Genomic DNA, 13,413 nt, shown 5'->3' on the forward strand with positions numbered 1-13,413 from the left:
TAAAAAATCTAGTTCCCAATTCTTGCGGGACATTGGAACAGCCCGTTTCATTTGATTCAAATTATATTCAACACAAGGCCTTCATTATACGTTATCAGACTGAGCAAAGGTCAGCAAGCTGGCCAGCGAGGGTCAGCCAGCTATCAACATTGATTTTGCTGTCGCTGCTGCTCTACATACACCCGGAAATATCCATTCATTTACTCTATTAGATAAGACTAGACGAAGTCTCGGGTTTAGGGGCCTGATTATCCGCAAAACAATGATGCCAGCTGCTGCTTATAGTGGGCCGTACTGTTGCTTAGGAACAAAAGCCTCGAGTGAAAATAATGAGTTTAATTTTCATTACGGCGAATGTAATGAATAGTTCATTAATGGAATTTTCATATAAAGAACATTTGATTGAAAATTCAAACACAAATGAACTATTCATTAATGTTAGAAGTAGTGAATTTCAATTAGTTCAATACAGCATTCAGGTTAGGATGATGAAAATATATTGATAATATGAAAGCAGATCATACATTTTTCATTATTTACTCACTTCAAAGTATTTTAAGACCTCGCCAGCTTGTCGTGAATGCATTGGAAGTCAGTCTCGATGTCCGAGAATTCGCTATTTCAGCTGCGAGATTCAGCTGGGAGCGGGGATTGCTCTGTAAGTGCACCCAAAACTAAATTCTGGGATATTGCAATATATAAAAGAAAGCGACATGAAAAATTGAATACAATATTTCAATTGTGTAGAATAGGACAAATTGCGGTAGAAATTGCTTACGCTCTACCGGATTGATGGACAAATTCGTGTCTCTTGACACATTTTTTTCTATGAAAATTTTAATTTAATGCAACAATAGGACGTCTAATCTATTTGGTTGAAATATAATATCACATTCCTTACAAGGCAAGATCATGGGTGAGGCTTACACAGGTTTGCTTGGAGCGACGTACTGCTAATAAATTCGTCGCGGTCACCATTGTGTTGCTGACGCTTCGTGCCCTCACCTCCGAAGATCGCATCTCAGATGCCAAAGTTTGGCGTGTCGTCCCGGAGTTATTGCTTGGATGTGTCATGTTACGTTACTTTTTACGAGCTTCATGTGCTGATCTGCGCTCTAAAAAACAGTGACTCTTAGCTTCCTGTACAAGTTTTACAAAACCATGACAAGTGTTAAAACAACAAAGCCTTCTATGCAGACTTCTATAGTGTCCGGGTTTTCCTGCTTGGTGATATTTTAAGAGGTGAAGTAATCGATGAAATGCACTAAGTTGTCTTCGGATGCCAGTTGTCCTCTACTCGGTCGTGAGTCAGCGACGAATTTGTCGTCTCGCCTCACAACCCAGCTCACTTGTTCGGCTTCTGTTTTTTTTTTTTTGAAAGCTAAACTGATTCCTCAGGACTCAGGCGTTGGAAATATTTTACACTATTGTGTTTTATGCCTTTTACCGATGAGCATTGACAAATTTATCGTTCAGAACTTCATTTGTTTGGTCCAGAAAGTATTCGTTGGAGCGTTACTCTACCAATCCCAATCTTATTGGGTTTCGTTTTGTGAAAAAAATTTCCCTGTAAGAGTTTGTATAGTTCAGGCTATGACGCATAAGTTTTTAAGCAAAAAAAAATAATTTATAAGTAATTAAAGAGAAGGTACCGTTATTTTATGCAATCTTAATAAAACCGTTTCTTGTTTCGCAAAGCACGAAGAAACAACGGTGGGGAAACCCGTCATCTGCATGAGAGGAAATGCATGTATTCTGCATTTAATGCATCACCGAACTCGAGAACGATAAAAGCGATTGAAATAATGCAGCGATATATAAGACATCGAAATTCGTATTAAGCAGAGAGGAACGAAAATTTTTCATTTCAGTCTTGAATTAAAATATGGTGAATAATCTTTTGTTGGCCAAAGCCTGATGTGAATGTAACATTAATTTTGCAAGGCAAGCGTTAATTGAGTAGTATCAATGAAAGTCCTGCGTTCTGAATGATTAAGAATTTCAGGTTTCAGAGAATGCTTAGGTAAAGAGGCACTATGATCAATGTCTTGAGCGTGATAAAAATACCTCTTCATGCAGACAATCAAGGATAGCCTATAAGCGATATTTGCCAGAGGCATGCCTCCAAACAATTGAAACAGACCCGCTTCTCCGTGGCTGCAGTGACTATAGCAGAAAATGTATGTGGACCAGCTAGGAAGATTCAACAAAGTTTTTATTCAGCGGAATGCTAAGAACAGATTCATTATGGTGGTCCAAATTGAAATTTTGATCATAAATTCCTCCAAAGTTACTAAAAATGATACATTTACATAAGCACATGAATTATTATTCAATGATGATGATTTGTATAGGTGATTACTATGGTGATTATATAATTGATTTTCTATAACTACGAATAATTATTCATCAGGGATGCCTAATATTTATTATATTTTTTTGAGACAGTCACTGATCATAGTTACTAAATAACAAAATCCGATTCTCTGCATCAGAAACATCAAGATTATTGGAAGTGTTAGATCATCATACAATTATCAGAAACTGTCACGGATTGTATTATAACATATTCGGTCGCTGATCATATGTATCAGAAACAGTAACAGATTATATTTGTTATTGTCCGTTTGTTCACAGGCCGGTCGCACAACAGCAGCTACGAGCTTTTCAAGGTGGGCGCCAAGGTGTCCCCGGGCCTGAAAATATTCGCTGAGCAAGGGGACACCAACCTGCTGGACCAGGAGAGTCAGGGCGAAGGCGGCGTCTTCGATGAGTTCAATGCGCCGCCCATCACAGAAGGGACAGGGCAGAGCGAGGCTGAGTTCTTCATCGACGGAAACCATTCATTGGTTAGTTTTCGTTCTCATTAGACGTGCACAAGGAGTTCGTATAATTTTATTCTGGGGCTTTCATAACTGGTTACTTATCACTCTGACTCAGAGTTGTTATGCACGGATGAACATTTTATTATAGTCACCAATCACTCACACTCGTTTTTTACGAATACGATAAAAAATTTGAGCATATACTCAAATAAGTATTGGGAATCGCAACTTTAAAAGAGTCACACCATTGTTATTTATCCAAGGTCTCGTGAGGACCATCGATCGATATTGCGTTAATTTTGAGAATCAAAGTCATAACAATTTCAGTAGAAGTACTGAATCACACATCATTATCATGTTTGATAGAGATATTCGTGTGTGTATTTCACAAATGAGATGGAGGAATTACTGGACATTTTATTCGTCTAATGTTACTGGGAAATCGGATGTCGCCAACCTAACATACATCAGGGTTCAGGACCATCTACCCTTTCTGAGAATTCATAGTTTGTCTGTCTCACATGTGAATGTTTTTGGTTTACCTTTTTCAAACTGAGATGAGAATCGACAATAATATTTGAAAGGAATAGTGGTGGAGTTTGACGGTCTATAAAATTTTTCTTGGTTGTCAGTGTATTTTGTTTCACGAGTGCTTGTTACTGATGATGCTTATTGTGAACAGGGTAATAATTGGCAATAACTTTTCCTATGGAGAATCGTGGGGTTTGAATTATTTATGGCGGTAGGTGTCGCTGGTGGCCCGAGTTGTGCCCTCCCCCGACTGGTTCATCGGCGTGGAGTCCTTCAACCTCTGCGTCGAGGGCTTGTGGCTGGAGTCTGTTATCTTGGAGGCGAGTTCAGATAATAAGTTTATTTAAGGAAATAAATAAATATCACCGGTAAATTTTAGAACAATAAATTTTTTAAGATACGAAATTTTTAAAATACAGAATTTGCGCAATTTGATTCAGTGCTTTATTCATAGTTGGACTCAATCATTAGTCGTTAATGATGATTATAAAAGGGCGACTAGTCTTTTTCTAGAATAAAAACGGGACGTGAGAAATTCTCCGCAACGTTATTCCTTGTAGTTATCCTATAATAGCCACGTGATTTTAACTTTAACGTTATTTATGTGTTGTTATCGACAATATTAAATTTATGCCAATTTAAGGTTTGTTCTCGCATGGAAAATTTCTTAGAGGCAAATTTCTTCTCGCATGGAAATTTCTTAGAGGCAGGAAGNAAGAATTTAAAAAATGCACGATCAAGAATTCTGTTTGAGAAATGCTGACTGAAAGACTCGTTGTGCAGACGAACGGAACGCAAATTTAACAACAATACTATACATAAATTATTGTGCTATCGAAAATTTGTATCAAATAATTGGCGTCGGTACAGGTGGATCCCATGGACGCAGGATCGGACAACGGCTTCACATTTACATCCCCCAACTGGCCGACCATCCCCCAGCAGCCCGTGAGTCGCATCACCGCTCAGAGCCCCGACCATCCCGCCAACTCATTCTTCTACCCCGACCGTCTGCAGCATCCACCCATCGCTACCTTCCAGTTCGTCAAGGTTAGGACCTCCGTACAGAGTTGTTGATCTATAAAAAATCAGTCAAAAGATCATGAAAAATTTTTAATAATAGTAATTTTTACTGACGGGTAAGTTCTCCTCTTTCTGATCCATATGCTCTAAATGACACCAAGAGGTGTTTAGTGTTCACTAAGACTTTTTCGTTTATGCCACCATAATGACCATTAAACACGAATTCTTTACACTTGCGTTACGTAGTCGAAAATTTAAATGAAGAACAAGTATATAATATATTATGCAGGATTGACTCTTAAACAACGAAAGAAAACAAAATGTAAAGCTAATGCAAAATATCTCCACGTTACAGGTACGTGAGTACGAACTGGCGCGTGAGTTCGACGCGTCGCCGTCGCCCGTACGACAAGTCTACCACCAGACGTCAGGTGACCGCACAACCTACGCGGTAGAGCAAGGCGGAGGCGCTGTAGCGGCCGCTGCTCGCCGACCTCACCCGCGCTACGAAGATGACTTTGTTGTGAGTAACGACGTGCTCCCTGCAGCAGTGTCTGCCGCGTCCGTTGGCCCCGGGTCTTCTAAGCATGCCCTCATCAACAACATTATGAACAAAATCTCCAAGAGAAGATATAAGAAAAACAGGCGAGGCAGGAAGATGGCAACACGTAAGTGAGACTACAGTTGTTTGCCATTCTTCTCAGCCGTTTTAATTTGCATGCCTAACGCAAAATAATATTAACTGTCGTTAATTAACGTTAAATTCATTAAATTCGACGGTAATAACTTTTAATTCTACTAAGACCCGAAAGAAAAGTATCGGAAACCTGAATTGGATCCTTATTTTTGAAAGTGTATGCACGTTAGTATTAAATTCGATCTTTTAGCTGCATGCCAAGCCAACTGCTTTTCTGCACGTAAGTTTTAATGTTAATGTTACCCACAAGGGTAAATTATGCATGGACGTTGAATTATGTAATAGTGAATCCTTTATGAAGACTGCAGATTTTATTGCTAAAAAATGCTACATGCTGTTAGACTTAACTGAAGTTGAAATCTATGCCACAAGTTTAAAGGTCTACAATTCAAGGTCAAAGATAACCGCAGAGTTTTTATGTATTGGAATCAATGAAGGTTTGGTATTTTTGAAAATAAATGTGCATGATATCCTAAAACGCTTCTATCCGTCGCTGTCGATGAGATTCTAATGATTTTAACATCTAATAATTTTCTTGCTGTAAAGTCCGTGCAAGGGCATAAATATTTTAATAGTCGGTGACATTGTATATAGTCGTGCATGTAATATTATCTTCTATTACATATAAATTGCTTCTATGTTGCTGTCTTCTATTTTTAAGAATGTCTGACATGAACTCAATAAGTGACTATGTGCATGAATTTTCGGTAAACCATGAACGAGGAACAGAAGTATGTGCATGCTTGAATGTTCAATTTACCTGTTTAATTTGGTTACAGAAAATAATACCATGAGCTATTGCAATGATTTCGAATTTTCAAGAATAACTATTTGCTAAAACTTTTGTACTCCCTCCAGTTTTCGATATAATATATCTTATAAATAAACGTTAGGATGTGTAACTTAAAAAAAATTATTTGCAATTAAAAAATGTGCAATTCATGTATTTGAAGAAAAATATTTAATCAAAAGCATGTAGGATAAAGTAATGAGGGATTAATGGGAGTCTAAGTTTTGAATTATAATGATGTTCTTTATAGTCATATGAAACAAATTTAAATTTAAAGTTTTATACCATGTTACTATTGCATTATTTGTAACTTTTTACGGAGTGCGAAATGAATTGTTTGTTGCAGAGCGGCCGCGGCGGGACTGCGTGGTGAGCGAGTGGACCGAGTGGTCGCCGTGCTCTAAAACTTGCGGCATCGGTGAACAGGTGAACAATTTTAATACAGTTATCCTATTTACTTCGAATTATCCTATTTCTAAATTTCATATCTCACACATCTCGTTTGATCGATGAAGCTCAGAGAGAAACTCGTTGATATTTTTCATCGCTTCTTTTTTTTCTTGAATATTTTTTTCACTCGCTTCTTCTCAATTTTGAATCGCTTTCATCCATAAGCAGTAAATTCCTCTGATATAAATTTTTTCTCGTTCTATGGTTGATTTTCTTCAAATTCCCTATAGAAAATTTAGAATGTAGGAAAAATATAAAATTCTTCCTATAATAGTCACAATTTCAATTAGTTCATGACTATAATTTCAATTAATTTGTCCTTAAATGTTAGATTAGTTTGTCCCAATAGTTGCAATTAGTTAGGGCGTCAAGTTTGTTTAGTTTCTTCCAAAAGTTTTGTCCTCATAATTTGTTTTGTCCTCATAATTTGAATTAATTTAAACCTAAATTTTCGATTAGTTTGTCTCAATGGATGCAATTAGTTTGTTCCAAAAACTCTATTTGTTTTTTCCTCATAAATTTAATTAGTTTATCCCTTAGATTAGATTAGTTATTCCCAATAGATGCAATTAGTTTGTTTCACAAGCTTCATTTGCGTTTTGTCCTCATAATTTGAATTAATTTGTCCCTAAATTTTCGATTAGTTCATCCCAATAAATGCAATTAGTTAGTTCCAAAAGTTTAATTTGTTTTGTCCTCATAATTTCAATTAGTTTGTTCCTATAGTTTCGATAAGTTTGTCCCAATAGTTGAAATTAGTTTGTTCCAAAAGCTCTATATGTTTTGTCCTCATAATTTCAATTAGTTTGTCCCTATAGTTTCGATAAGTTTATCCCTATAGTTTCCATTAGTTTGTTCCAAAAGCTTTATATATTTCACCCTAATAATTTCAATTAATTTGTCCCTATAGTTTCGATTAGTTTGTCCCAATAGATGCAATTAGTTAGTTCCAAAAGTTTCATTTGTTTTGTCCTCATAATTTGAATCAATTTTTCCCTATAGTTTCAATTAGTTTGTCCCAATAGATGCAATTAGATTGTTCCAAATGCTTAATTTGTTTCGTCCTCATAATTTCAATAAGTTTGTTCCAAAAACTCTATATGTTTTTCCTCATAATTTCAATTAATTTGTCCCTATAGTTTCGATAAGTTTGTCCCAATAGATGCAATAAGTTTGTTCCAAAAGCTCTATATGTTTTTTCCTCATAATTTCAATTATTTGTTCCCTATAGTTTCGATTAGTTTGTCCCAATAGATGCAATTAGTTTGTCCCCAAAGCTTAATTTGTTTCGTCCTCATAATTTCAATAAGTTTATTCCAAAAACTCTATATGTTTTTCCTCATAATTTCAATAAGTTTGTCCCTAACTGGCCCCACTGTTGTTCAGGTTCGGACCAGGGAGGTGAAGAAGCACGCGCGTCGCCAGGGTCGGCCGTGTCCACTGCTGAGCGAGGCTCAGTGGTGCGGGTCAGCCCGGGACTGCATAGACCACAAGTACTTCGACTGGTGAACGCCATCACTCACTGTATTATAAACAATTATTAATTAAAATAATCCAAAGTTAAAACATGATCATCCATAATCCAGTTTAAAAGTTTTCATTCGCAGAATTTTCAGTATGAATTAAAGATGATAAGTTTGAGATTAACAATATAGAACATTCTTAATTTTTCCCTTCCAGTAATTAATTTCAACGCGAATAAAAATTTCTTGAATGTGTAAGTTTTGACGCGCAATTCAAATTAAAGTTCGCAGTTTATGAATGGGGTTAAAAATCCACACGGTGACCAGACTACATTAGCTGGAATTCCATATTTAATGAATCAAATAAATGGAAGAACTAATTAATTATGGAAAATAAAATTCTGTAAGTTTATAAGAGGTTCCTGTACAACCTTATTGAGAAGGATTAAAATGTTGTAATATACTTCCTGGAAAACTTGATAAAATTCTTAGACAAGTAAAATAATATTTGAAGAATCCCAGAAAAAAAATTTTGATTAACCAATTTTTATCAATGGTAATTATATGGTCGAATGCCCAGAGTTAGGTCAGTAACGCTAAATATTTTTCCGTAATTTTATAAGCGAATAACATCATTGGTTTTTAGCGTCCTAATGAATAACGTTTTGAAACGAAACATTGTTGCTACAAGAGCGAATTAGGAAAACTTTAATGCGTGCTAATTTCTAAAATTTAATGGACATCGTTTTTGTGCGATTATATCGTTTGGAATGTTGATGAGTAATCATGTTTATGTTCGCGATGGAGATTACTAGGAAATGCTAACATAAGCTTGGACTGTAACTATAATGTTAAGAAATGTCGTAAGTAAAAGGTCAATTTTCTATTCACTGGACGGTCAATTTGCTACATTCAGATACCAAAATGAAATCATTGAAAGTCTACTTTTTCTATTGGTTAATATGTTTACGCAACCTGAGAAATTATTAATTAAATTTTTATTAGTGTTATTCCATGGAATCCCTCCAGGAAATTAAATCTCCCAACACGAATTCAAAATTAAAAACTCAATATTCTCAAATCAAAAATAAAATGACAGGAGTAGTAATCTAAAAACTTATTAAGAATAATTCATAATAATTAAAGAGTACATTTCAACGTCATACACTTTACCTTGCTATCGAGTTGTAGATGGAATTCAATCAATCAATAATCTTAGGAAAACAAGTTTAAGTAGTTCCCCCTAAAGGTTGAACAGCGAAAGCGAGTGTGTTTGTGACACCAGCCGAAACTGATCTCCCTGTAAAGAAATGACCGAATTTCTGAGCTGTAAATTTACTGAGATCTCGACTCTGTTATTCTCTTCAGTGACTTTAAGAGAACATTATTGAGTGTCAGTGCTTCCATTATGTATATGACGGTTAGCATAGTTAAAACGCTTCTAGGTCTTTTAGTCGTTAAGGTGTAACCATGCCATTGCCTCTGCCATATAAATAGCTTCCGCATGTATAATAGAATAGAATATTTATTTGAGTACCTTTTCATTGCTATCAACCATATTATCCGGAATAGAATTTCTGTGAAATTTTATTTGAAAGATTAACTACTAGTATTCCACGGATACTGATAATATCGGTATTTGTTTCATAATGGCTCATAATATGTACGTCTAAAAACATTAACAAATTTAGCAGGACAAGATGAAATTAATCTTTTTTTATACGTGTTTAAGCGAAGTTAGCCAAAAATTGAGCTCCACCAGAGTTGAACGTCGTCAACTTGAGTACATAGCTAATGTATGAGTAACTCAAACTGCTAAGTTAAGAATAAATATTGTATTTTGATAAATAAAATTACCACCGATGATGAAAACACACTTTTGTATGTCTCCTACTATATTAAAGAAGAAGACTCTCAATTTGGAATAAAATTTGAACTTTGAAACTTAATTAACTTGATTAAAATAATTTATTTCGTTAGAAATCAAAATTATTTTATTTTCTCATCCCACACGCATGCAGTTATCTCTCACTAGTGATGAGTTTTCAATGATGCTGGATAATGTCAAGAGTTGGGTCCCAAACAGCACGTATATATAGTTGATGGCCTTCAGCGCGTTTTTTAAGGTTTCTTCCGATTATTGGTTGAATGTGCATAGCAGGAACGCAGAACATTTTATAATTATAAAAATACTAAGAAAAACTTAGAAAAACCAATTATAGCTCTGGGCATCAATTCTAGTTCAAGTGGTTTAAGTTCGAATTCGCAGTTTTTTCAAGAAGTTGAGTGGCACAATAAATCGATGCTCTATTTCTCTCACTTGAGGTTTAACATGAATGGGTTCCAAAATAAAATTTACTTTTACTAACTATCTGCAGTGCAAACTTGACACTTTTTAATTTTGTTTCAGCACTCCATATAGGTGATATATAGAGTGCAGTATGGACTCGATATTTTAGGATTTCATAAAGGATTTCAGCCTCGAAATTAAACCGATTTCATGGGACACTTCCATGGACAGCAGTTTTGTCTTGGCGTTATATAGTAAGATCGGGAATGGGTCTGTTGAAAATTTTATCCAAATTTTAAAAATACATACAATACAAATGCAGGTGTACAGTATAAAGTGCAGTTAGTACCAATATATACAACCTTGTATTTTTCTCAATTAATTTTGAAGAATATAATTAACGAATTAAATCAACAACGTGTGTCAAGCCATTCAAAGAATCAATCGATGGTGGATTTTGGGTGATTGAAATATCTTCATGGCGATATCTATCGCAGTCAGTCATATAGATGCAGAATTATCGCAATCAGTTATATAGATGCAGAGTTGCAACCAGCTATATATATATGCAGAAATACAGAATAATTATGAAAGTAATCAAGACGAAATTCCAAATTGGATGGCCGAACCTGAAAATAAGCACTCTCTGTGTCAGCACTACATTGTTATGTTGAGGAAGTAGCTCATAGATTTATATAAATCGAAAAATAATAAAATAAATAATAACCGTAACCTGAAAAAAGCTGAAATTGTTTCACTCCGAATTCATGTCTAGAGAGCAGAAAGAAACTTTATCTAAGTAGAAATTATCTGCTTAATAAACATTGAATGCGGGTCGAATATTGAACAGCTGGTAAAGATTTTTCAACTGAGTCGTCTGTAATGATCAAGAAATTGGTTCTCAATTAGGAGCGGGTGAAAAAAAAACACAGAAAACTTCCGACTCACTTCCATTTCTATGTGTTAATACCGAAACTATGGTCAGAAAAACACCAGAAAAACGTACAACGATTGAGATTGAGGTTCTGAGAGGATTACTCTCTCTGTTTTCGATATATCTTCAAATTTTATGATTCCTAACAATTCAATCAAATTTCTCTGCCTGCGTGTTCAGAAAAAATTATTATTCAACGTCCATGTTACGCGAGAAGCACAATTATATTGAAGTGAGACATCATTAAACTTGCAGATTTGAGGATACTTCATCACTCATGACATACTTGAAAATTGGTGTAATTTATATGTTTTATCTAATGAAATGCTAATCATTTTATAATCAATTAGATGTTAATGCTAATCCAAGTCAAATTGTCAGAAAATTAACATTATCTCATTCTCAGGAGCTCAGCATCTGTTCAATCGGGTAAAACTTCATAATAATTACCGCGAATAAATGATACAAATTTGAAGTAAATGCTGAATTATGCGATAACGCATAATTATGTAAACTTATGTAAACTTCAACTAATAACGTATCGACTTTAATAATTTATCGACTAATAATGTATCGCAGAATTATGTAAACTCGGCAAGTGAAATGAATTTCACTAGAGAGTGGAATTAAATTAATGCCTCACAAAATATAATGATTTTTAACTTCAGTTTGCCATTATTTCACTACTTATAACAAGCAGATTGAACGATGACGATCACATGAAGAGAATTCCTGGATGCAGTCACAGTCAATCGCGAATACGTGTCTACGTCTCAAGTCAGCTTAATAATGTTTCCAACACATTGTGCTCATCCAATCAAAGTTGACGAAATAGGACTTGAGCAGAAGAGAATTCCTGGATGCAGTCATAGTCAATCGCGAAGACGTGTCGCCCTCAATTCAGCTTATTAGTATTTCCAACACATTGTGCTGGTTGGAAATAGAATTTGAGCGGGATAACACAGCTTGAACTTGAGCAGAATAATACAGCGAAGCAGCGGACTATGGATAGAAATAATTTTTAATGCTTGATCGGCGTATGGTGTTATGATATTCTGACTCGTCGATTTGGTATTCAAGTTCAACGACTTAAAAAATAGAACTTGAGTGGAATAACACAGCTTGAACTTGAGCAGAATAATACAGCGAAGCATCGGACTAAGGATAGAAATAATTTTTAATGCTCGAATAATTACAGCAAGGCCTTTTCACAATTGAAAACTTCACTGGAAACCGAAAAGTTCAAGAAAAAGATATTTATCGTCAGCAGAAAGTAATAAACTCATTATATCGAGTGCATTGGATATCATGCGAAACAAGAGTTATGTAATTAAATTGTAAAAACAATCAACGGATTTAAAACAAAACCCATTTAATCTCACGAGAAAGTTTAGACTAGCCTTTAGGCGTAATAAGTGAAAATCATGAATGAAGATTTTTGTACATGCAAAACTCAATTGCTCAATATCGTGGCAGTTTTTTTCATATAATATCTTGGCAAAGACCGCCGTTGATATTCCATATACAAAATTTCTCTTCAATATCTCTCAGAATTAAACCTTAAATTATATCCTACAAGGCCGTTAAATAAAAACGGACACGAAATTACTTAATTGCCTCGATTAGACCACGCGTTCAATGCGCCGAACAATTTCACTCCGATGCAGCGCACCATAAACTTCCGGAAATTACGAGGCCTTCGTTTTCTCTGCCGTGAATCACGAGCTGGGTAATTTGGTTCAGAATGAATATAAATCTTTTTAAGTTATTATAATGTTGCTGAAATTTGTTCCGTAGAGCACAAAAATTATAGCTTTATCACGATTTACTCACAAACAGAATATTTGGTGAGCTTAGATTCTGTCTCTTATACACATCTAGATGTGTATAAGAGACAGNTCGATAGAATAAGTAGAAGTGTATTAAAATTTCGATTATAAGATTTGTAGCAGACAGACAGACAGACAGACAGACAAACAAACAAACAAGAAGTAAAGTTAAAGAGAAGTGTTGTAAAAAGCGTTGTCAACATAACGCAGCATTTCATTCGAAAGTCGATCTTCCACAACGTTGTTGGCATATATAAGAATTCGAAAAATTTTACTCGATATTTCTTGAAGATTAATCGGTCCTATAGAAATGCGCCTTGAAGAGGAAATAGTTTATAAGCATTCATCCAAATAATTGATCTTATCGACCGACGATGAAATGAGGTTCAGTACTTACAGATACGTGATACGAAGAGCAACCTATATTATCATAATGCATGCTGTGAAAACGTATGGTTGCACTTATTATCCGGTATATTTGAACGAGAACTCCACACAAACTGATCTGATCAAATATTTTAGATAACTTTGAAGATTCGGACTATCTTGCCTGTTGTCTTAATTGTTGCGCATGGCAAATA

General features: G+C 35.1%; 1 protein-coding gene across 1 annotated transcript in view; it reads left to right on the plus strand.

Moving 5' to 3' along the window:
- LOC108671019 (spondin-2) overlaps positions 1-9,312 on the plus strand; it is a 28,126-nt gene extending 18,814 nt beyond the window's left edge. Inside the window, exons 2-7 of the mRNA XM_018158505.2 lie at positions 2,638-2,849; positions 3,572-3,676; positions 4,227-4,406; positions 4,735-5,047; positions 6,213-6,292; positions 7,703-9,312. Of these exons, the coding sequence (XP_018013994.1) occupies positions 2,638-2,849; positions 3,572-3,676; positions 4,227-4,406; positions 4,735-5,047; positions 6,213-6,292; positions 7,703-7,825 (1,013 nt within the window). The 3' untranslated portion in view covers positions 7,826-9,312. The remainder of the gene's footprint in view (positions 1-2,637; positions 2,850-3,571; positions 3,677-4,226; positions 4,407-4,734; positions 5,048-6,212; positions 6,293-7,702) is intronic.
- The last annotated feature ends 4,101 nt before the right edge of the window (positions 9,313-13,413 follow it).

This window comes from Hyalella azteca, unplaced genomic scaffold (assembly GCF_000764305.2).
Source record: "Hyalella azteca isolate HAZT.00-mixed unplaced genomic scaffold, Hazt_2.0.2 contig6929, whole genome shotgun sequence".
Lineage (NCBI taxonomy): Eukaryota > Metazoa > Arthropoda > Malacostraca > Amphipoda > Hyalellidae > Hyalella > Hyalella azteca.